This window comes from Mixophyes fleayi, chromosome 6, assembly GCF_038048845.1.
Source record: "Mixophyes fleayi isolate aMixFle1 chromosome 6, aMixFle1.hap1, whole genome shotgun sequence".
In the NCBI taxonomy this organism is placed as follows: Eukaryota; Metazoa; Chordata; class Amphibia; order Anura; family Limnodynastidae; genus Mixophyes; species Mixophyes fleayi.
This window is the reverse complement of record NC_134407.1, coordinates 15,385,155-15,411,761: the sequence shown is the minus strand read 5'-3', so window position 1 is coordinate 15,411,761 and position 26,607 is coordinate 15,385,155. Positions and strand designations below refer to the sequence as shown.

The following is a 26,607-nucleotide window of genomic DNA, read 5'->3' as shown; positions in this document are numbered from 1 at the left end:
TACACATAAGGACAGTCTCAATGTCCCCTCACTTTCAGGCCAAACCAAGCAGTATTTCAGGAGAAAAAGTAAAAACATAATTCACTTGAAAGAGGTGGTATCAGGGGTGTAACTCCCCTTCTGAGCAGACTTTAATTGTTGAGCCCCAAGAATACTGACTTGCAGGAAGGCTCCAATGAATGAAAGGTCTGAAAGTACAAAACTCATTTTTGACATGAAGTAAAGATTTGTCTCATTGTGCTGTAAGGACAGAAAGACGTCCGTCTCAGGCAGCAGGTGTTCAGGGGCAGCAAAATGTATAAATTAGTTTAATAATTCTTGCTAATAATGCCTGCACTTTGGAATTAATGTAGCAACAGATATAACAAATAATGACACTTCGGGGCTGATGCAGAGTTGGGTGCAAAATAGAAGTAAATTACTCTTAAAAAAGGAGCACAGAAAACAAGCGTATGTCCGCCCCTATGCTTCCATAGCATCGGCATCATATGCACCTGGCTTATCATAAGTCATCACCGGCTAGGTTCAGAAGATACGCTCATAACCGGTATATTTGTGTGTCTCAGCAGGTCTGTATGAGTTACATTTATGTAAATGTCTTTAATGTACTTACCTACATTAGAATTCCCCTGTTCTGCCATTACAGATAGAATCGTGCAGGTCTGCCTAGGCGCATATGCGTGCGCCTGCTCTCTGAAGAGCGATTTATACTGTGCATCCTTGCATACATCCCACTCTGCATCAGTCCCTTTGTGTTTTACTTTAATACAAAAATTTTCTGTTGATTTGTATGAGTGATGGGATGGGCACAATCCTGCTTCTTTCTTTTTACGCTTCTATAATGACTACTTGTCTGGTTATCACTTCTGATTTGCCTACAGTGTTAGTGGCACTGGAGGCTGTCAGCAAATTATTAACTATTATGGTTTTGCTTTTAAACTACTAAACATATAATAAGGAGTAATTAAAATTTGTATTTCTTCTATTTAAAAAAATGCTACATAAATGGAAGAGTTGTTCTTGGTCGGATGTGTCACTGAGTGCTTGAATGTGAGGATGCATACTGTGACTTCACTTGCAAGTTGTACCTTGCTCTCTATACATCATTGATCCAATTCTTACTTGTAGTGTAGAGCGGATGCTCACAATCAGCAATGTTCATCAAAGCAACATGTACTCATGTTAAAGTCATAGAGAGGTAATTTTTTACTCTTAGATTTCTTATTTATCCCCAGTATGAGACTTGCGTGTCTTTGGTTGCAAGTCGTTTAGGTTTAACTTGTCCTTGTTAATGCTAGCTTGGGGGTTGGGGCTAGAGTTGACATACTGGGCTTGATTCATCAAGGCGCATATCTGCCAATTTTGAGTGTATCGTGCGCCAAAATCACTTTACGCATGCCTAGAACCAGGAGGTACGTCCGTCAACGCAGCCCTGTCTGCTCCGTCTTCGAACACAAAGAACACTTACTTCAGCCTATGATTTCAGGGAGAGAACAGGGCAGAGAAGGGGTGTTTTGCTGTAGTCCATAAACAGTAGGAATGTGCCAAACTCAAGTGCACGCAGCCACGTCTGAATCAAGCTTTCGGCATCTCAAAGTTACTTGTATTTGGTCAATCAGATGTCCAACAAGACTGAAGGGAAATCTACACAAATCAGGGCTGTTTTAATAAAGGGGATTAAAGAGCATTTGCCTTCAGCCTACAATGACAAGGGGACCACCACTACATTTTCAATAATGAAGCTTCATTATATGTCTGGCCCTGTTTTCCTAAGAAAACAAAAGACCTTGCAAGAGGAAATCCCCTCTGTAAGATGCATGACCTAGGTGATCCTAAGAGATCCTTGATTGAGTCATAAAATACAATGATTTACACCTAATCCATGTGATTTTAGCAGTAAACCTAGATCAACCTCCAAAACTAGTCTTTAGTAGAACGTACAGGAAACACATGTTGGTCCAGGGAATAATCTAATCGCCAGTAAGGGATCCAGAAGAATTTTCTCCTTCTGAATGTAATTTGGACTATAGGGCTTTGTTTTCCTTACTCAGGATCAACTTTGGATCAACTGGCTTTTTTTCAGGATAAAAGGTTGAACTGGACGGACCCATGTGTTTTTTCCCCAACCTAAACAACTATGTAACTATATGTAACTAACACGACTCTGAACTTCTCCGAGGCAGCTGTGAAAAGGTACAAAACCCTCACACAGTATAACTTGTACCAGTAGAACACAATAGAAAATGTAATTTGTATTGTCTTGTGTTCCTCCCGCAGAAAATATGATGCACTTTTCATTACAGATCGAGTTGGCCATAAAGGGTTTGTGAACCCACATATGTACGGCGCTACGTAACCCTTGTGGCACCTTATAAATAAAAGATAATAATAATAATTTAATCTTTGCCCTGGTCCTACTTATAACTTACAGCAGGCTTAATACTAACAGACCCCCATGTGATCCGATCGGTCCTTCCTGGGCTTGCTAGAATTTGTAGTTCTTACAACCACTGGAAAAGCAAAGGTTGTATTCACCTGATATATACTGCATAAAATCATCCAAATCACCCCTATGGTGTATGACTGTTTTGCTACACAAATAATGCACCAGCTACCGCGTACACTAATAACTTTTTATTTGCATTTTGGAAGCACCTGTTTATGAAGCCCATTGTGCACATAGCAGCATCTGCTTTAAGACATATGTGCTCTTCATCTATAAGTACTGACTTATGCTGCATCAATGAACATCTTCTGATGCCCGCTCCATGTCTGCACATTCCCCCCCTTCTAATCGCCGTTGCAAGAATGACAAGAGCTCCTGTCTTTTGTGTCAGCAAGCTCTCTCCACTGTGTTCTTCTACTGCTCCTCTCTATCAGATCTTTCCGTGCTTTATGCCAGTTAAAACAGGTCATTGGACAGAGTTTTGCTCTAATTCTCTCAATCTTCCGCAAACCCTTTACTGTCAGATGCAAACCACTAACGGATTGCAGTGCAGTCTTCTCTGACAACAAAGGGTTCATTTTCAGGCAACAACAAAACCTGTATATCTAATTTAATAAGTGCTTAGCATTTTCCATCCCAGACCCCCTGATTTAAAATCCACAGCATGCCGATGAGGATGACTAATTATGGCAGAATTTGGACACTACTGTCCTTGTCGGGAGACACTGGGTTCTGAATGTTTTAATGCCATTGATGACAAATAAAAAGCAAATGCTGTATACTTATATGACAGATTGACAGATAAATGTAACTGCATTTCTCTTGTTCCTATAATTGCTCTCATGAGAGGAAGGAGGGGAAAACATGGCCCAGAAGATCTCATTGGTTTCAAGCAGTAACCTCACCTCTAAGCTGTTCCCTCTGTCTCAGAGAAGCAGCGGGGGAGTTAGAAAATAATTAGCCCTGCCTTTTCCCAATGAGATAGCAAGGCAGAGGGTGCCTTTAGGGATTTACTGAGGTGGCTGAATAACACAAAGCCTTGGCAGCCTAGTGCAGATGTTCAGAGTTATCAGTCCAGCCAGTTTTTGTGCTTGCACAGTCCATCTATATGCAGTTTGTGCAGGAATGTAATGTTTTCAGCAGCTCAGCACGCAGATTCATTCCTGTAGCCAGATCTGCTCAAATATGTAGCCACGAAGGAGTCGGATTTCAAGAGTTTAGGAACTGGGAGGTTCACTGAGTCAGGATCTAACTATTTTTTTCAATTATTTTTTTTTATAAGAACTAAGTAGAGTCAGTTGGGTTGATCTTCGAAATCCATGCAACACTATTGGTATACTTACTACACACTTCATAAACACACAGAATGCCATTTTGTATAGTAGATCAGTGAAGAGTGGATATTGTAAGATGCTAAGGCTGCACTAAGTAGACAAAGGACTAGTTATGGCAGTAACTGGATCTGACATTATAACATTATTGCAGATAAGTGTTCGCCCTTCCTCCGAACCAGGTGTAGATATTAACATAGGTGCAGTAACGCATAGCAACTAGTCAGGCACTTTGTTTCATAAGTCAGTTACCTTGCAGTAGAATGGACAAAGCTAATTTTTGATTTGCTTCTATGAATTTTTGCACAGTTTATGTCTGTATGAACTTACTAGAATAGCTCCTGATACTTGAAATAGGACTTCTGTCTGGAATCGCCTGCTAAAAATGAAGTAACACACTATTGCTGCCATTTGACAGAAAGGTTATTAAGGACTAATGCTCCTAAACAAGCTCAGCAACCATGGAAACCATCAGGGTGGGCCACAGTTTGTTTCCATGGTTACACATGTTGCTAAGGACTGTCAGTCTAGCAACCGCTCTATCAAGTGGCAGCAACAGTGTGTTTCTTCATTTTTAGCAAGTGATTTCAGGCAGAAGTCCTATTTCAAGTATCAGGAATTCTTCTAGTACATTTTAGTAACCATCATAATGACTTATAATTTGCCCATTTACATGTGTGGACAAACTAGCAACAGATGCAATCATTAGGTGTTCCAAGCATGTGCCAAGATGTGAGGGTAAATGTATCAATCTGAACACTCTACAAGTCGCCAAAACTTGTCTTTAAAGACACTGCTGTTTTAAATCTGCCCCGCAGATTGATACATTTACCCCCTGGTCTGCTACCTAAGCATAATGTGGGTCTTTATCAAATTGGTTACTTAAAAACAATGAAACACTTGAAGAGATGGAGTGAAATTCAGATTTTCTATTTAAAAAAAGATTTTCTATTTAATGTTATAAATAATTTTACTGTGCTTGAGGTATGGACAAAATAGTTGTAGCTGCAAGGTAATGCCACTGTGTGTAAATGATTGTATTTGACGAGAATGAATCCCAGCCATAGTATATGTATTGGAAGTACAGTGATGGTTAAAGCTACAGAGAAGACTGATTTGGGGGTTCAATATCAGACAATTGTATGTATATCATTGAGTCAGCAGCAGGTAAGACTAGCAGAATTCCTGGCTGCATAGGCAGGAGGATTAAAAGGATGGAGGCTTTGGTTCACTGTTTAGATAATTATCTAGATCTCTCTTAGAATATTTTGTTCAGTTTTGCAGACCTCACTGTAGAAAGTAATTGGTAAAATTGAAAAAAATCCAGATAAGGGCTACATATATGATGAATGATCTTAAAGGGTAACTCTACCCACAACTGAAATTCAGTTTTGGGGCAAGACCACAAGTGATATACTGTGACAGAATGTTACTTATCTGGGTCTGTCATTCCAGCCTACCTGGCTGCTCCCTCATTATATTTCTCGATCTAGCGATCTCTTATACAGCAATCTCGGTCTTATTTTTGATTTACAACATGCTGTTTGTCCGAAAATGTCCTCCTAGGCAGGAGCTAGGACATCATCGCTGGAATTCAGAAGACATCAGGGGAACTGCGGGATGGGGTGGAATGTCCAAGCCTAGACAAAAATAGAATGCTCCGAAATTCCTATAGGGATGAAAAATAGAATGCTTTGAAATTAAAAAAGAAAATACATTTTGCCCGGTTAGGCTGTAGATATTTCAATAAGTTTTTTAAGAAACAAAAAAACACCACATAATGTGCATACAATAGTATTGTGCTGTGGGATGACATAACAATACCACGCGGGGATCGTGACCTAGGTTTACCAAGACTGGAGATATGTATCCAGCTTCTACAAGCCTGCACTGAGTAACATCCTATGCTCTGGAGAAGCGTTCGTGTCCCCATGAAGACTAGTTCTCAGAGTTCATCTGCATCTCCTGCGCCAGGCAACAAAGTCACTTTGCTGCAATGCACGTGACCACCTCAGGAGATAAACATTTTGGTGATGCCGTAGATGACGAAATTAACTGACGTCAACCTGCTCCTTTGGGTGCGATTGGGAGAAGAGGGAAAAGATGAGGAACAAGTTGACATTAGCCCTGAGTGCTGTGTTTGAGGAGTTTTTGGTGTAGCACACCTTGGGCACCATTTATGTGCTTAGAATCCTTAATGTCTGTCTACACTACTGACGTGCACTGCCACAAAGTCTAAATGCCATCAGAGCAGCCAAAAAAATGACATGGCACAAGTATGGCTTGTCGAATATATATATATATATAAGTGGTTCATGAAGCACTGTTGCATGTATACTATCTACAGCGGTGCTTCTCTTTTCTCTCATTGCTGCTGCGTGTGTACTGCCTGTCTGTGTCTGTCAGCCTCTATTACAACACAATATGGAACTGAGGAGAACACAGTCTGATGCAGTATGCCTTGTCTCATTGCAGGACACCCTCATCCACTTCTCCCTCTGTTTCTCTCCCTGTCTCTCTTCCGTCCTCTCCCAAGTCTCTCCAATCAAACATGTCTTGGTTATCAAAGGGGTAATCAGCATGTCAAAGGGGTTTTTTCCCCCCCTCTATTTTTTCAGTATCATTATATATATCTGCGTCACATACTTGTTATTCAGTGCACCCATTCTATTTTCCTCTCTCTCTTCCTTCTCTCTCCCTCTCTCTTTCACTCAGGTCACTTTGACAAGCTCTTTCTCCTCCCACTAGCATTGCAATTAGCATATTAATAAACCACAGTACTGCCAGCAGTGAGAGAGAGAGGGAGACACACATACACACACGCACACATACAGACAGAATAAAATTCCTTCTGCCTGCTTCCTCTGAGGCCCAATTTCTGCCTTTTAGGGGGGCTTGTTTTGTTCTTAGAGATTTCACAAGGGCATTTTATGCCAGGAGCCTTAGCTGTGGACAACCAGTACCTGCACGTCTCCAGACCAGGCATGTGAAGATGTCAGTGGGTTGCGCATGTCCTGGTAAGTGCTTCTTTTTTTCCCCTGTTAATTAACTTGAAATCAATTAGCTAAAGATACGTCGGGGTTTGGTGCAGGAGACTGGGCCTTTGTATCTTCTTGGCATGGAGTCAATTTATTTTGCTGCTTCAAAATTTGAGCAAAACAAAAGTACCTGCTTTTTGTTTAGTTTTTATTTATTTTATTTTTGGACTAGAAGAGGGTTGGTGGGGGGGAAACGAAAAATTCCCAGAGTTCCTAAATAGGAGCCAATCAGAAGTGCCTCTGGACTTTTGACCTTAGGTCATAGGTTATAGCAATTGACTCATTAAAAGAACTTGACAATGGTTATTATTTAGTGTGAACAAAAAATTGTCATAGTGCTTGTTGTAGCCTTGACTGACGCACATGATTATGTCTCAGTGTTGCATTTGTCTGGTCATATAACCGTACAAGCGCAGGTCATATTTCCCCCAAATCCTGTGCCCCACTGGAGGTTACTAAAGGTTGTTGCTGTTCCTAGAGCCAGTGAAAGACCCATTTTGGACCTGGTTTGAATGACATGCTTGTACGTTCCCTTGATCTCTCCTGTTCCTACTTAACTCTTACTGTGCTGGAGAGGCAAGGTACCACCAAGTTATCCAAGTGCTGGACTGCCTGTTGATCGCCACCGTGCTCAAAACCCTAAAATGTTATTAATACAGGGGTTACTCTAAGGCTGACATTTGTTTGGAAGAACACTAAAGATACATTTTCAAGTCCCTTTAGCCGCCTGGCTGTTTGAGTTATAGCAGACCGGGGCACACTGTGTGCGGGTAAACATATTTCTTACCACGATTAGTAACAAGGACACCTTTCCAGCGTGGCATGTGCTGTGCTTGTGTCTGCAGGGACCCATTATCCACCTCTGAAGGAAAGACAAGGAGACATTATCAGGTTATTTAACGCTGTGGCTGCTGGGTTATCTGAGCAGCTAACTAGGTATCCTACACACCTCCTGGGAAAGGATTTTTCAGCAGTTTGCATTAACAAATTTTCTGTATGTTTGTTTGGGGAGTCAGTGTGTAGATTGTGCTAACTAAGGTTTTCTAAAAGGGTGATGCATATTGTACCAAAATATTTTATTAATCTATATTTCAATTGTTTACTTTGTGTAAGGCACCTGTGTAAACAAACACAAATTGTTGCCATTCCCAGTGTGTTACTTTAGTTCAGACCAAAAAACTGTGACTTATACCGTAGTGTTACTATATCGCTTAACTACAATACCTGCGTCTACGGGAAGTGTTAGTTTACAGTGTTACGGCGTGATCCAGAAGAAATGTGCTCACACCGCTCACACATACTATTACCTCCTTGGTGCTCTAATAACATAGTATCTTACTAAATAAGGGAAATCATGTTTCATTTGTAGGGGGGGGGGGGGTTGTTTCCTGATAAAGTGCTGTAACTGTGGATTAATAATCAGGGTCAGTGCTCTCCTAGTAACACAAAGGCATTGCCTAATATACACACAATTTATTACATATTTAATGAAACAAAGATTCATTATGTTGTGTTAATTTCACAACAATATGCTGCTTGGCACCTTTCAGTGAGAATGTTTGTGTAAGTGTTTATTTAAAATAGGAAGGATTAAGTAAATAAATGGTTATTTTGCTGCTGCGGTGCAGGTACTGAAAGCAAAGGATTTATTTATGTGTGTATAGTCAGAGTAGTGTTGTTTATTACATAGTAATGGGACAAATGTAAAGAAGTATGTGAAATACTGATTCAATGAAATCATGTACGATGTGATGTGTTGAATAGAAGTTATAATATGTAGTGATTGCTGTAAACAAGGAAGTGGGATCTTCAGTGAAAGCAATAAGAAGGTTTGTTTGCTTTGCTCGCTGTCATGTGCGCAGATATTAAACCTCCATAAGTAAACACTGGCTCTGTGTTCCTGCCCGCTATTGGGGAGTACAAGTTTAAGAATCCTGCAGGCACTAGATTCTTGTGTTGTGTTTACTATGGAGAGCTGTGGCTGATTACTGATAAATAATGACATGTTTGTGTTCTGCGGGGATGTCCAGCCTGTGAGCGTGTGGGTTTACTCTGGGTATGGATCTGGTCAGGCTGTGGGTTAAACATCACCTGCCTTCCAAACTCATGACATAGGTATTCTACATTCAGGTGACTTTAACGCAATGACTTGTACGTGTCCTCTCAGATCTCACTAAATACGCTGCTTTTCTAGCTGCCTTCTGTGCATCTCAATCATGCACTTATATCATCTGTATAATCTGAGTTGTTTATTCTTTGTTGACCCATGATACGACACAAAGCTGCTCTCTGGCTATAATTATATCCAATGTAGAGACTTATGTTATATCCCAGGGCAACACAAATAAACAGCACTGCCTGATATAAATGCATGGCCAAAAGGCACAGAGGGAAGCTAAAGCTGTACATTTAGTTAAAGTTGCACGAGGGCATATGCAAGGCAACACATGAAAGGCATCAGAAGGTGAAAAAACAGTTGGAATAATCCTGCAAAGTTTTGTTGGCAATATATAATTTGGGGATTAGACCGTACTGTCCGTGGTTATATAAAGAACTGTCACTGCCTGATGGTTTGTGACATTGCAGCAGCCAGTCATACACCACAGACTCACCCGTGCCGCTGTACACGTCAGAGATGTGTTCACACCAAAGAAGTGGGCGGAGTCAGTTTATTGCGTACAGACAATTCCAGCTAAAAATTGCCAAAAGGATATTCTCATGTCAAAACACAAAAAGTGATATATTATCTTTGTAAGGCAATATATATTTAGAGTAACATTTATTTGCACTGTATCCCTGTGCATATTTACATCTGATAACAAGAGAGAGCATCTATGCTCCTTTCCTGGCTTCAGAGAAATAATGTATCAGCCATAGACTTCATCGGAACTACCCCTAACAGCCAATCAGAGCATTGGGTTTACCAGGATGTAACTTTTCAATAGAACATCTCTCAGAAGTGGGAATACTATTGTTTTATTCCAGAGATAACCGAGCTCTGTCTTGTTCTCAGCATAACAGTTAGGTAACACTACCTAATATCTTGTAGAAGTGGTGTTGTATCTTTATATAAATTAACACGAATAGTAGAAAAATGTAAAACAGGCTGTTTTTAGAAACAAGACTTGGCTGATAGAGGCCTGTACATTGTCATCTGGATGGTTAATCTATGGCAGGGCCCACAGACGCCTCTCTTCTCACTGTCCCTCATACACACTGGGCTTTGCTTCACTTGCAGTTCTGGCGGAAGCTTTTATGGATCCTATTTTAACTTGTGCTTACAATGTCATCCTTCAAGGATGTTGTGTTTCAGTCATTTCTTTTACAAAAACACTGTGCATCCAACTAGACTAACAACAGTCCCGATACAGAAATAACGTGCATTATCTATGGTAGGATAGATTTTAAGAAACTTATTTATCTTCAGATTTACAGACACCAGCGTGAGCTGCCAGATTCCTGGGTGTAATTAGAATTTAGGGTCAGCGGCTGTTTTTCTATTCATGAGCGATTTTTGAGCAATTTTTTACAGCAATTTTTCTGCAGCTGAAAATAAGTACTCTAAATACAGAGGGGTATATTTACTAAACTGCGGGTTTGAGAAAGTGGAGATGTTGCCTATAGCAACCAATCAGATTCTAGTTATCATTTATTTAGTACATTCTACAAAGTGACAACTAGAATCTGATTGGTTGCTATAGGCAACTTCTCCACTTTTTCAAACCCGCAGTTTAGTAAATATACCCCCGAGTGTCTTTCAGGTGATTGTGAGGTTTGACGTGCAGTTACAGATGGCTGCTGAACAGTTGTGGATGTCTGTGCTCCCGGTAATAGTCAGATATCATTGGTTTCAATGCAGCTGCATTTTCCAGTAGAGTTTTATCTGCTGGGCTAAATCGCTGTCATCAGCAGCAGCCAGCAGATCGCTACAAGAGAATCGCAACTGTAACCTCCTTCTATAACAATAAATGGATAGCTATGGGAACATATTTGCTGCAATTGGCAGCTGTGATTGTTACCAGTGTGGTATTACACTAACTCTGCAAGGTCTGCTCCATTACAGAACATTATTATTATTGTTTATATAGCTCCAGTCATATTATACAGAGCTGTACAGAGAATATGTAATCACTCACATCAGTCCTTGTCCCATTGGAGCTTACAGCTAGATTCCCTAACACACACAGAAGTGAGTTACCCTTACCAGTATGTTGTGGACTGTGGGAGGAAACCAGAGCACCTGGAGGAAACCCACGCAAACATGGGGAGAACACACAAACTCAACACAGATAGGGCTCTTGTCGGAATCAAATACATGACCCAAGCACTGTTAGGTAGCAATGCTAACCACTGTGCCAATGGTATACAACATTGCAACGCATTTGTACCACTCGGCACAATTGTCTGTAACACATACATTTATTATAATCTGCTGCTGAATCCCCTAATACGGAGGTAGGGGTGTAGCCGGTGCCAGAACTAGCAGTACTGCAGGGGCTACTGTCGTTATAGGGCCTGGAGGATAGGGGCAATGCCAGTCTACCCGTTCCTATGGTCCCTGCTCTTCTCAACATGTGTGTGGGGGTCTGCACCTGCTCAGTGGTCTCTCCCTTGGAAGGATGAATCCCCAAAATACATTGTCTTCAGCTATTGTGAAACTATAAATGCCAGCATAAAAATCCACCGGCTTCTGGTCAGTCACATGGGCTAATATGGCTATTGTTTGCCCTTGTTGTTTACTCTTTGAAGGTAAAACTAAGTTTTATGTCGCATTAAACCTTTTTTTTTTATTTGTTGCAAAACCAGAATCCCCAGAACCAACAGGACTGGAAAAAAAAGAGATTTTGTGTTGTAAAAAATTAACTATTTAACTTCCCAATTATGAAGGAATTAATAAGCAACTACAAATGTGCAGCAACCAATCAGCAAAAAGGTTGATCCATCTAGTTCCAAGTTAGGCAATGAAAGCCAATGTTTGGTTGTTAAGCTTTTGTATTTTTATATTTACACATTTTCACTTTTTTAGATTATTAAATAGCCACCAGTATTTTCATCCACATCTCTTCAGGGGAAAATTATCTTTGATTGGAAGAGGAATTTAATTTTCTTCTTTTTTCTAACATATATTATTATTCCATTCTGCATACAATAAACATTAGGGGCCTGATTCATTAAGGATCTTATCTTAAGAAACTTCTTATTTAAGTCTCCTGGACAAAACCATGTTACAATGCAAGAGGTGCAAATTAGTATTCTGTTTTGCACATAACTTAAATACTGACTGTTTTTTCATGTAACACACAAATACTTGATAGCTTATTTGTACACTGAAATTTAAAGTTGATATTTGTGTGAATACATGTAAAAACATGCACACACGTATCAGAGTGAGACCTTGTAACTCATAATAATAATCAGTATAATAATACTTTTATTTTTTTAGGTGGTGGTATGGGGGTTTATTTACTAAAATCTAAATAATTTCAAATGATCATATCAAACCTGCCTCACAGCGCTGGAGTCATGAGTTCAATTCCCGACCATGGCCTTATCTGTGAGGAGTTTGTATGTTCTCCCCGTGTTTGTGTGGGTTTCCTCCGGGTGCTCCGGTTTCCTCTCACACTCCAAAAACATACTGGTAGGTTAATTAACTGCTATTGAATTGACCTTAGTCTCTCACTGTCTGTGTGTATGTTAGGGAATTTAGACTGAAAGCTCCAATGGGGCAGGAACTGATGTGAGTGAGTTCTCTGTACAGCGCTGCGGAATTAGTGGCGCTATATAAATAAATAGTGATGATATCTAATTGTAGGCTCAGTGTCCGAGTCTGGGACAGAACATTCCTGACAACTATTGCACAAGTCAAAAACATAGAGTATGGGGTTGTACAAGGAAGACTCGGTAAATACGTCTATTTCAGGTGGTCACGCATTGCACATTCTATGGGCCTCATGTAGAGTTGGGTACAAGTGCAAAAAGCGAAGGATCCGTCATAGTCTGCACTCAGACTGAGGCGGATCTCGCCCTTGCAGCTCTCTGCGCTTGGAGAGGTGGAACGAGGAAGTTAGTGGGTGAGCCTAGCAATGTAAAGTGAAAGAGAGTTGAAAGCAGCCACAGATAGGACTCTAGGAGATGTATCTTTTGCAGGGGCTTTCTCCTGGTGCATCAGACCTTGCTGTATTAAAAGAAAGTTAAAAAATAATTCAATTTTTTTTAAAAAAAAAGCGTGTACCCCTCCTAAACAGCTTAACCAACCCGTGTGCTGTTTGGTGGGGAGAAGCACAATATTTTTTACATTAATTCATTCATTTATCTGCTTTACAGGGCCGCTGTGACTAAGTTTATAATGCACACCGGACCATAAGGCAGATGAAGAGGTGTGTCTGTGCAATTTGCAAATCCTGTGTTAATTATGGGATGCAATTTACACTTACGATTTCAGTGTAAATTGCAACCAACTCTACATCAGGTCCTATGTATTTATTTCATGCTGTGTTCCAGTCTTTCCATAGCTCAATGTGTTAAACTCAGGGAGGGGGGGAAGAGCAATTTTACTAAGCAACCTTTTCATAACACACCCATCCACTTTATATTGAACTCCATAACTTTATTAAGCTAAATGAAGCCAAACAAAAAACAATTTAAATAAATAAATTTCCCACTATCGGCGGTACGTCCGGTAAGACAAAGTCTTCATTTCCAGTTTATTGTGATTCCTCTTGAAAGTAGGGAGGTGGAGGAGAGCAAATAGCCGCTGCCAATTTAGCACTGAAATTCTTTTCTGTGAAAGACAAAAAAACAAGCTGATCCAGTAGAAATTCCACGAAAATCACACACTAATCAATCCCACCGGGACACAACATTCAAAGAGACTCACGTCATAGACTTTTCCTCGCATATTGCTTTAAATCACATTTTGTCTACGAGCAGTAACTAATCTCTGATGTTTGAAACAAAAAAAACTTTGACTCTCAGGATGGTCTTTACAAAAATGCAATTTTTTTTTTAATTATTCATTTGGAAGATGAATACGGTATTAGACTACATCTGGTATCAGGCATCTTGGAATGGCTCGGCCAACAGAGAATAGTTTGTCATTCCAGTCCAGCAATTTAAGAGCAGCTCAGCCTGGCAGCCATGCTGTTTTATCCCCAGACATCTGCACTGTCGCCAAGTTAACATTTTTTTTTTTATTGTCTAAAAAAGATATTATTAAAGAGACATGCAGGTGTCCCCACCTTCACACATCTTTAATTTAATGGTTTGCAGACAACTAGTAGGTATAAAGGCTTTGGCAAAAACTCAAAGGCTCGGCAGGTAAAGCAATGTATTTAATAAAAGTTTCAGGAGGACGCACATGTAATATGGAAAGTCCTCAGATATTACATGAGGATAATCAAGTAAACTGAAAAAATATATTTATTATCTTTATTTAAGACAAGCAAGTATGTGTCATATATTATGACAGGGATATCTTATCACTACTATGCTGTTAACATTTAGCTGCTCTGATTGGCCACTGGTTGGCCTAGCCCCTCCCACTGTCTCTACACAATGACAACCAGAAGTTGAGCTGAAATATTTCTTGTTGCTCTTAACATTCTAATGCTCTGATTGGCTGCTTGTTCTTACTCCACCCATTTCACCTTCTGCATATCTACGTGTCCTCTGTTTTGCAGAATGATTACAATAGGTGTTCTGATCCTAGTTATATGCACCTAAAATTTAAACAAGCTTTAAAAGCAAAAAGGATAGGTGACATGTTTGTTCTATAGGGTAACTTTTTTTTTTGGTTGATAAAACAGTTTTGTTAACACGTAATGTCCCTATTTCCTAGTAAATTAATAGGCCACATTCTTGTCAATAATTTTACAGTCCACAAAGGGCTGCCTCCTCTGTGTGTAGGTGATAGCTTCACGTTAAATGTGGTTTTCTCTGTTGTCAGCACTGATCAATTTCTCACAGTCACGGCTATTTGATGTTTGAGGTCAGATTATCTATACCGGTAGTCTTTTCAGTTCTAGCATTCTCAATACACTGAATAGGAAAGGGGGAACTCAGTTCCAAGTATCTATATATATCTCATCAGCTGATGGTGAGTGAAAAGAGAATCGAGACGTTCCGTCTGATGTCCCGCTTGGCATATCTGTAGCACAGAACTACAATATACTGTTGGAATTGATTTAAATCTATGGCAAATTCGGTTAACATTTAAGACAGAGGAGAGATGCTAGAAACTGTTCTGTGTCTCGCTCTTTTCTATAGTAGCTTGCTCTTCTGTGTAACTTTGCAGCCATTGTTAAGGTAGACTCATCGCCTACAAACCGGACACAATTTGTGGCTAAATCAGTAGTCATGAGAATGCAGCCTGTAATTCAGTAGGAATTAGTGACATCACAGAGGTTTGAGGCCACTAGGTCCTAGGGAATTAAAACTGAAGAGTAGTTATGACCCTTAGATGTCTGACTCCTTTGTGTGCAGGCGACAAGTCTACATTAATTATTCTGTTATCAGCTGGCGAATGTTTTAAATGGATTAATCTTAAAGTGGCTAAAACAAAGCCTGCATTTCATAACAGTCTTTATGATATGGAAATACATTTGTTACCTCTCATCCTCAGGCCATTGGAGGTAAGAACTGGATTACATTGTTGGTTTTCCTAGGTAGCACAGTATTGTTGAGCTGATGACAACACAGCATGATATGCTAACATAGTCCTTTAAGGATTCCCATATAAGTTACATGTGCCCCATGTAATATTCTGATTATTTACCACTGGAAATCATAGCTACCTAAGAATGAATTTTATTGATTAGTCTGGATTAATAGGATTACTGGGAATGTTCTGCACCCAGAACCAACTGAACATTTAAATATCAGTCACATGAGTCTTCTGGCTCTCGTTCATTGCCCAAAATTATATCTGACCTCTCTACTTTTCTTATTATGGAAAGATGGCCAATCCTTTGGAGTGTCAATTACTATCATGTAAAGGACCAAATCCAGTGTTCATGTATTTTGTGTATAAGCTTCTATCACTGTAGGTTTGTGAGATGCATATTTAAATGGGGTTTCAATTTATATTTCATTTCCTAGTATACTCTGTGGCATTAGTTGAAAGGCAGGATAGTTACACTACTTGGGACTGCTAATCACCCTCTTCTCCTACACACCTTTCACTCCGTTGGCCTACCTAACATAGTACTTTTCTGTTTCATTAATACCTATCCATTTATTCCTTCAGTGTCGCTACCTCTGACACATCCTCCCCTCCACTCCCACTGTTTGTTGGAGTCCCACAAGCCTCTGTTCTCGGCCCTCTGCTTTTCTCACTATACACCATTTCTCTTGGGGAACTAGCTTATTCTGCCTCCAGTACCACCTCTGCATTGACTTCGACCTCTACTTTAATCCTCACATCCAGTCTGTCTCCTAATCTTGTCGCCTTCCTCTGACAAATATTGCAAGAACATACCCTTTTCTTACCCCAGATGCAATCACAACCTGTATTCATGCTCTCATCTACTTTGACTATAGCAACCTTCCCCTAGTTGGCATCTACCTTACCTACCTTAAGTGTAGCAGTAAAGCTGATCTTCCGCTCTTGTTGCTCCCTCCACATTAGTTGCACCGCTCTGCAAATCTCTGCACTGACTCTCCGTGTCCTCCAGATTCCAATTCATATTTCCCTCACCTACAAAGTCCTCAACAACGTACCTGCCAAACCTTATCTCAAATCCCCAATTGTCCGGTGCTGCGGAGCTCTTTGGAGACTTAATAATTAGCAATATATTTACTAGATGGTTTCTTATGGGGAAAACTGCATTTCAATTGGAGTTCTTCTCTAAACCTAACATTGTATCCACTGTAAATATTGCAGACATTTCATCTGACAATAAAACACTGCTTTGTGTGACAGATGTATGAGCCCTGGCAGATCATCCATGTAAATACACAGTGTGGTTGTATTGTTATGCTTTTTAACCATGTAAGACACACGCTACCGGATCTCATATATCTGAAGTCTGATGTACCACCTGTCATCTCAATGCGAGCTAAGGGGATTATCAAATTCTGCAAACCATGCCAGCTCCCTTTCCTCCTTTTATCTGTCTGAAACTGAGCCAGCACGTATCGGTTGGAATTAAGTTTAGAAGTTTTGTGTGGTCCAGATTGACGTGTGTGTGATATGACCACAGCTTTGTTATATGTAAATATAAAATGTATCAGTTCTATTCATTTCCTGAAACGGATAAAAATAGTCTAGTGTCGATCGGGGAGCTGTGCCGGGAATACACTATATACTTTAGGAAACCATTGGCTATGAAAGAGCCTGCAACAATTTATACCGAGTAAACCTGACGGTGACTAACATAGATAAATAGGGACACAGAATAACATCCATATACATAAAAGAAATAAGCAACAATGAAATCAATACATATGTGTAGTAGAAAACAAATCACACCTAGGAGACCTATAACTGGGTACCACTGAATAGTACAAAGAGGTTTAAAAAGGAAGGCACTCTCTCTGGCCAGGTATGTGCCAATGCTGCCTAGTCCCCCAGCCAAGTGCTTTAAATACTGCAATCCATCCCCTTCAGAACAGTGTAGTAAAGTGTATATATCGTTGTAGGTAGGGTGTGAGTGCCTGCTGTGTTCTGTATATTTGTGTGCAATCTAGTTTGTGTGTATTGGGGGGAAGCGGGTAGTATCAGTCTGTACCAAATCACAGTATAGCTTTCAGCTACAGACAACTGCATGATTTTATTATATTGGATTAAACAGCTAGCAGGTTTGGATGGGCTTTGTAAGTGCTTGTACCCATGGGCAATTTTACACCCAGCCATGGAACCTTTTCAAGAGTTCTATTTCACCCTTCTTTTTGTCAAATGCCACATGCCATCTTTTATATATAGTTATCAAACATATAATATATACACGTTTATGGTATATTTGAATCCTGCCCTTGTCAAGTCTGCTAACTACATTGTAAAATAGATATATGGTTTGATGGGCTTTGCTTTGCCCCCTTGTGGTCATACACTGCACTGTTTGTTTATTACTGTGGATAATATTTATTGCAGGATCCCAGACACATGTGATTACCACCTCCCTCTTCTAAGGACAGCAGTGCAGTACTCAGTGTTTACATAACGTATAAATCTCATTCAGCATATAAAGAGCGACACGAGATTCATAGATTCAGCTCGTTATCGTTTTACTGCTTACGCCTTGTAAAATGTTAAAATATAAATTGGTGATAAAGAATTCAATGGCACAGGTGAGGTTTATAAAAGGAAAGCTTTCAATGTTGTGTAGGGGGTTGACTATGTTATTGAACATTGTGATGGTCATTTACTAGCATTGCAAATTTGCGCTAAATCATAGGAACCAGAGTTAATGTAGTTTAGTGCATCTTTTTTTAACCGCCTGCTGACTTATAGCGTAGGGGTGGCGGCCTGTTATCTCTGCACTGCCATCATTAAACAGCATGCATAAGATGTCTGCAGTTCATCTGCCAATGACAGTAGTCGGATCCAGTAAGGCTGCCAGGACCTTAACTGGTACCTCGAGTCCCAACCGGAGGACAAACAATGTACTGCTTTGTATGAACATGCTGTGATGTCACTGCAGTGATGTTACAAGGACACGCCCCCACAGAGGGCAGACCTAGAGCAACGTGTATCCAGGGGTGGGCAAACCTGTCCTCAAGGGCCATATCCAGTTCATGTTTTTAGGATTTCTTTAATCATGTACAGCTGAGTTAATCTATTTGGCTGGGTCAGTAATTATCCCACCTGTTTCTACAGACAGAAATCCTAAAAACATGAACTGGATATGGCCCTTGAGGACAGGTTTGCCCACCCCTGTACTGTATACTGTCCACATCTCACTTTAACCAAGCAACATAAGCCCCTCCCCTATCCATGCAAGTCACACCCCTAGTTCACCCAGTCGCACCATCCTTTCTACCAAAAATGCTCACTTTCATGAATAGCCCCCCTGCTTCCCCAAAGCCACACCTTTTTCAACGTCCACGATTCGCGACAACTGGCTGAAATTGTTACAGTTGAGAGGTTTACATTCATATAAAGTGGATCTAACAAAATCACCTATTACATCCAGTTTACATTGAATCCTTAGGGTAGACGTATCAAACAAGCCATGGTCTCCCCAGCTTAAAAATAAGTTGATTTTTAAAAATATTAAAAATAATTTGCATTCTTATCACCAAATCTAAAGTAAACTACACATATTATATATGGCTACAAATGATACTTATTCCAATATACTAGCAAAAGGAACATATATCTCCTGAGAAAAACATTATAACATTTATTTTGCTAAATTAATAAAAAAACAAACAAGTAAATCCAGAAGAAATGGACACTCTCCAAATCTGAAAATTGGTTTACGCGGGGTACACACTGTACAAAATTTCTGTTGATGCGATATCCTTAACGATTTTACCTTTAAGCAACAATTTAAAAAAAAAAAAGTCCCAATCAGCAGCTGATTCATGTGTACAAATTAAACACATTTTACAACATTTACCTTCAGATCTGTCAGGACCATCAGCTGAAAAGATGGTGACTCTGCACACTCCATAGAGATCTATGGACACTTTCGGTCCTGAGTGTATACACACTGCAGGATTGGAACGACACTGTTCCATCGCTGAACGAGATTTTTAGTTCACTTTAAAATTCAAATGAAACCATACAATGTGCTTTGGAACGATAATCGTTCAACGTTGGAGCATATACACTAATGTGATATCGGGCCGAACGGTCGTTTATCGTGTGATTGGCCCGTTAATAGTCTGAAAACACTGTAGTGTGCACCCAACCTTAGGAAGGGTGGGGTCACAAACTTAGAAATGTCTGTCCCGCAGAGCTTGTAATTTAATCAAAACTAGGATGTCGCACAGGCAAGACAGAAAGGTTGATCAATCTGTGAAATATATGCCTGTGTAAGATAATAATGAATTGTCACTGTCTGTTAAATAGGGAGATAAAATTTACTTCAAGGTCAGCAGGAGAAGCCGTTAGTACACATCCTGCACACTAATGACATCAAGCGCTCCTAAATGGCTGGGAAGATAGGACTGTCAGATTTAGTCATTCCTATGGATATTTACAGTCCCTCTGAACAATGGACACTGGTCTTTAATCTTTGCTTGCTATCGGCTTGCAGTACAGCCGCAGACTGTATGTAGTGTTAGCATGAAGGTTGCAGCCTGTTCGTAGCTAGTGTACCTGATGTGATACGATTGTGAAGTCTGCTGAGGTCCAGCGGAAACATCATATTGCATATCAGATGACATTATCAAAAGTGTCTATCTGTACGAAACACTTGGAGCTGCGCAGCAATAAGCAGAGAGAGTTAGCATGATCCCAACGATTAGGAGATCCTGAATTGAGTCTCGACAGAGCTCGGCATCCAAAACCCATTTGTCATTCATGGAATTATTTGAAAGCATTAAAATACACATATGCAATGCAGGATCATTTGTGAGTCATGGATAAGTATGAAAGTAATAAAACTAAAACACGGAAGAAAATATGGCTCATTAAATCAGCAAATTGTGCGATTGAGGATGTTCAGCTGGGGGGCCTGATGCAGCTCTCCGGGGCTTGTTCCTGCTCCTATCATTGTGCACAACATACATGGACTTTATTTTATGACATTTGGCCCAGGAGCATATGATTATAACATATATGCAACCATCTAGAAATAACTTATTGCATCACTAGTATAATTTATCCTGCTGTGCTGTTCTTGTTCTTTGCTGCAGTCTTTGTCGGGAATTTAAAGGGACATTTTACCTATTGTGAACATAACACATATTTTGTAGAGCTGCTCATAGGTGCCTAGCAAGTGCTGGGGTGTGACCATGGCAGGCATTGTGCAGCGAAGGTGGGGACATGAGGATGAGAATCGTGTAGTCAGGACCCGCCTGACAATGCAAATCACATCATCAAAGCCCCGCCCACTACTGCAAAAGATTCCATGCATGTTATTTACATAGATTGACAGCTCAGTGTGTAAGCCCCACTCATAGTAATATATAGGTCACCTGTGCAAAAACTGAATGAAAACATTCTAAAAATATTCACTTGTTGGTTACTGGTCAGATTTACCCCAGTGCTTTAGTGCAGGCACAGTAAAACAACTACTTACAGTTAGAGTTTTATAGACTGGCTGGCTGGAGAAGGTAAGACCATACTTGCCAACTTTTCCTCGTTGGCTTCAGGGAGATCCCAGGGGAGATGGGTGTACGGGGGCGGGGCTTGATGAAGTGCATCATTTTGGCCCCACCCCTAAACTAATATTTGTGTCATTAAGCCCCCCCCCCCATCGCCACTTATCTATTGTGGAGGCGAGAAGCAGGAGGTTGCCCTACTCTCCCGGGAGCCCAGGAGGTCTCCCAGAAGCCCAGGAGGTCTCCCAGAAACGTGGGAGTCTCACAGACATTCCAGGAGAGTAGGCAACTATGTGTTAAAGAAAAACAGCTAATGAATCTCTAGAGACTGAAGTGTCTTTTACATTTCTGTCTCCATTACTGAAGTCATGTTGTCTTACCTGTCAGTCCTTCATTAAATCTTGGTCTTCATGAAAATGACCACCTCCATAGGCATCAATACATGGAGATAGGACACAATTTCTGAACTGTGTCATCATGCCACAGATGGCGAAGCCAACCACGTCTTGTACTGGCTCAGCATCCGGGAGAATGCCAGACTCTTCAGGGAGTGAGGGAGATTACTCCTATTTCAGGGAGTCTCCCTGACATTCAGGGAGAGTTGGCAAGTATGGGTAAGACTCAGTCATATATAGAATTATATGTTACTACAAAAGAATTGTATACAAATCCACAGGATTTTATGGGGTTTATTAACCTTGAATTAATAATTTATAATTCACAGGGCTAGTAAAAGATCACTGAACCTTAAATACTAGTTATTTTATGTAAAAGAGCTACTAGTAACATTCATATATAATATATATGTAAAAGTCACCATACCTTGCAGTTGTGGGAAATGCATTCCCCTTGATTACCTGACATTTTCTGCCAAAGTCAGCTAAAATAGGCTGCTGCATTGATTACTGGACAGGAAGTCTTCTGTGTGTAGGAAAATAGCTTCCCCCATGAGCCCTTTAGATATCTTCAGTTTTGATAAGCTTAGATCTTTAAGCATAAATCAAACACCAGTAAGTATAAAGCCTTGTATAAAGAAACCTGTACCCAAACAGACATCTTGGGTAGATGTTGGTGAGAAGAAGTCTCAGAAACTCTGCTATATATGGCTGAACATATACAGTATGCTCAGTATGACACATGTACATTATTCACTATGAAATAGACCAGAGTTGTTTGCTCTCCCGGAGACTCCAGAATTTCTGGGAGTCCTCCCAGACTCCTGGGAGAGCGAGGCAACCTCCTGGATCCCTGCCAGTTGACTAATTTGAATGGAGGGGGTGTGACTTAGTGACGCAATTAACGCATAAATGTGGCCAAATAACGCAAATCTCTGAGCCCCATCCTCATTCGTCCATCTGTCCCCCGGACCTCCCGGAACAATAATTTACAATGTTGGCAAGTATGAAATAGACCCCCATACAGAGGATTTCTACCACAAATCTCTACCACTGGAAGCTTCAACAATTCCCAGAGAATCACATTAGTCAGATAATTGTTTGATCACAAATTGTTCCTCTTGTTTCAGCTGTGCCCTCTTCCACTTAGAATGTAAGCTCTCTAATGAGCAGGGTCCTTCATACACTTTGTTATCATGTCTGTGTTTATTTTGTCTGCTTTGTATGTCCCTATATTATGTATGTTCTGTTTTCCTACTGTACGGCGCTGCGGAGCACTGTGGTGCCTTACAAATCAACGATAATAGTAATAATAAGAAGCACACATACATACATAATCAACTACAAAATAATCTCCTATCTGGGAACTGAAGGTCAAGTGGCAGGTGCCAGGGAAGTAGTGTAACAAATTTGGGTATTTCAAGTCAGCTCCCTGCGGTGAAATGCTGTGATCGTGTCAATAATTACGTGACTTGCAGTAAATTGCATCATTGAGGACCTTGTCCCCCCCTCTTCAGAAAATGGTCAGGATCCGGAAGATATCCCTGCTGTCCTGGGGTTCCAGGGGAACTACCCACAATTTATGGGTCTCCAGAAGAGTTGGATATTCTGGGAGGGTTCGCTAGTATGCAAAGCAGAAGGCTTTAAGTGTGCGTCTGCACTACATTTAGGGCTCTATTAATCCTTACTCCAGCTTTGAGTAGGATCTTTCTATCGCCACTTGCTACAGCGATCAAAAAATAAGTTGTTGCCACAATTTCTAAAAAATATCTCACCGGGCAGCTGAGAGATAGTGCAGTACTGACGCAGAGCAATAAGAGTTATCACACCTCTGCATGGGGCCAGTTGCTGCACACCTTAAACATTAACCTTACAAAATCCTTTATTCACATAACACAACATTGTTTAAATGACATTAATCTAAGATGGCGATAACAAAACAAGTACCACTAAAATTTATTGACCTTTTAGAAATCTACGAATGATCAATATAAAAGTCTCCTGCAGACGTTTTCATTAGCAATGTTTAAACTAAAGGCGATGTCTTTTAGATCTGAAGATATCAAGATTTTGACTTGAACATAAAGGGTTGTTTACTGTAAAGCTGGCCAAACAGACTGAAAACCAGGGGCCAGTTTGGTCACAGACGTAAGGGCCAGATTGTCAGAGATAAGCCTGGCGGGTTTCACACGATGGTCACTTATGTCTAGCTCGGTCAATTCTTCCAATCTGATTAGACTGTTTGGGGAGGGGGGTACACAATGCAGTTTCAGACTGATTTTGTCTAAAGCGACGCAATGGATGGATAAAATTGGCGCATATGTGCGCATCTGAACAGTGAAGGTGGCAGCGACTGATGCGGCAGTTTCCAAAAGCTTTATATAACTGTTTTACTAAATACAATATATAATGCTAATACTATGGGGGAGATTCAATTTGACGCAGTGTGTCTCCGGAACGCCCACGGAGAAGCATTGCACCAATGTTCTAGAGGGATTCCTTAATGTAATGGCCGGCATTGTGCGCAGTCGGACATCGCGGTGTTGTGTCCGGCTGCACATCGACGGCAATTGAATTCCCCCTTGCCCCCCCCCCCAATGTATGCTACATTGGAATCTCGGATCGAAACCAGTTTTGGAATCTTGAAGGATATGAATATAGTTTGTTTTCTTTCTTCTAGATCAACAGAATTAGGATTAGTAGAAAGTAAACATTTGAAAGTGGTGGACTAGTTCAGGGTCAGTTACCGCGTGTAAGAGCTTTGGCGTGTAACCTTTGCCATTGAATCTGAATGCTATCATTGAGGGAATTTAATTATGGTTTTGATTTTTGGGGGCATAGACTTGCAGTGACCATGTTAACAGATTACAAAGTGTATGTAAAACAGGTGACTGTCATTCATAGACATTGACAGCTCTTCATCACTTATTCGCCGCTCTTACTAATTTGCACCGAGTGATGGTTTTTTAACCGTTTAGTGTATGTTCTAATATTTATGTTTCCACTTGTCACTTTACCCTGAGTGATGCTTTTTTTGTAACCGGTTACTGTTTGTGCTGATATTTATATATCCCCTTGTCACTCCACTCCATTTATAACTTAGCCACCAAAACTGCATTTGTAATTGAGGCAAAATTAGAATTATGTATCACAGTGATTGTCAGCCTGCCAACACCAATGGCACTGCGTTCATTTTGTTGTTGTTGGTATAAAATAAAGTCATAAATAAAACTGAGTCATGAATAAATATGAGTATGTCTGAAAACTAAAGTGAATTGCAGCTAATTTATGTTGTTAACAATTAAGATATAGTTCATACATAATCCCCATAGCATAATGTCAACCTATTGTAATGGTTTATCAATTAAAGGTTAACGGTTAACTCCGCCCAAAATGAAACAACTAGGGGGGATTCAAATTCCGGGAATGTGGCGCGTGAAAATCCCGCAGCGCACATTGCAATCAATTATGGTAGAAACTTCCACTGGTTTTTTGAGGTGCGTTAAATAAAATCCTCAGTTTTTACTTACCTGTATTCCGTGTCCATGTAGGAAATTGTCTCTCATGCTGGGTAGGGCTTCCTTTGGGTTGGCAAAGACCCTATCCCATGACCCACCCATTTAGAAGCAACAGGTGACATGGCAGATCTGAGTTCAGGTAATTAAGACTTAGAAAGCACAAAATTGTCCCGGTACACTGTTTGGGAATCATTAATGTGTCAGCATTATCTGTCTATAAACTAAGGATACCTCATACTTGTCAATTTTCCTTGTTGGCTTCAGGGAGATACCGGGGGAGGTGGGCGTGCAGGGGCAGGGCTTGACAAATCACATGATTTTGGCCCCGTCCCTAAACAATTGTCACAATGTAGGCCAATTACAGCAGGGGCGGGGCTAAAATGTTGCAATATTTGCATCATTAAGCCCCCCCGCCCTACTTATCTATCGCGGGGGCGAGAACCGTGAGGTTTCCCTGTTCTCCCGGGAGGTCTTCCAGAATGCGGGAGTCTCCCGGACATTCTGGGAGTGTGGGCAACTATGCGTTAAAGAAAAACAGCTAATGAATCTCTAGAGACTGAAGTGTCTGTTACATTTCTGTCTCCATTACTGAAGTCATGTTGTCTTACCTGTCAGTCTTTGATTAAAATCTTGGTCTCCATGAAAATGGCCACCTCCATAGGGATCAATACATCGACATAGGACACAATTTCTGAACTGTGTCATCATGCCACAGATGGCGAAGCCAACCACGTCTTGTACTGGCTCAGCATCAGGGAGAATGCCAGACTCTTCTGGGAGTGAGGGAGATCACCCCTAGTTCAGGGAGTCTCCCTGACATTCAGGGAGAGTTGGCAAATATGAAATACGTTATAGCTGTGTTTGGGCTTATTACTAACCCAGATCACAGATCACAGAGGCCTCTCCTTGTAGCTAGCACTCCGAGAACACCTGTCTCACGCCATTCACCTGGAGCTCTCTCTCCTTGTGATTCTCACTAAACACTTTATAGTATATGAAAAGGTTGCTAGTAATATTAACAAATATACATGCATCCTTTCAAGAACTTGTCAGTAAATATTTGATACTGCATAGAGCATTTGAGATTTTATTTCTACTCTAAAACGGTTTTATTTTTATAATAAACTGTTCCAGAGGCATCTATTAAAACTCCTGCTCCAGAAAACAAGTGTAAAAATGCCGCATACAACACAAGACATATTTATAATGGCAGATACTTATTTTTTTCCTTGCTTTGTAACTGACGTGGCTTTTTTCAGCTTTCAACATTTTCCTTTACTACAATTTTTATTGGAATTTTCAATAGGAAGGAGGCTCTGCGAAGCCCGCAGTACAAACCCTACTGTTACATAAAAGGAGGTACTCTCAGGAGAGGTGTGCAACATTTAACACAAAATCCGTGCTGCATTTTTGACCCACAATTAATGCCATTATAAACCTGGTGGAAAGCAGGGGAGCTTTAATCAGAAAAAAATGTCAAATCTATAGAAAGTGTTTGACATTTCTATAAATGGCATGCCGGTTTTAGTTCTTTACATGTAGTCATTTTTTCTAATAATTTATAAACGGATAAAATAGCCATAGAAGGTTTTACACAGAGCATGTTTTTTCACTTAGGAAAGCCTTTCCTTGACTCACAGAGGAAGATTATATACAGGATCTACTCCA

The 26,607-nt window shown here is 40.4% G+C and overlaps 1 protein-coding gene across 7 annotated transcripts in view; it reads left to right on the top strand.

Annotated features, from left to right (window-relative positions):
* LDB1 (LIM domain binding 1) overlaps nucleotides 1–26,607 on the top strand; it is a 199,626-nt gene that overhangs the window by 43,590 nt on the left and 129,429 nt on the right. For 2 of the 7 annotated variants that reach the window (XM_075215903.1, XM_075215902.1), the window contains exon 1: nucleotides 6,532–6,794. The exons of 1 other annotated variant lie outside the window; for it this stretch is intronic. In XM_075215903.1, the coding sequence (XP_075072004.1) occupies nucleotides 6,770–6,794 (25 nt within the window). In that variant the 5' untranslated portion in view covers nucleotides 6,532–6,769. Of the gene's footprint in view, nucleotides 1–6,531; nucleotides 6,795–26,607 lie in introns of those variants that run through there. 4 more of the 7 variants (XM_075215904.1, XM_075215905.1, XM_075215899.1 and 1 more) reach the window with 3 other exon arrangements.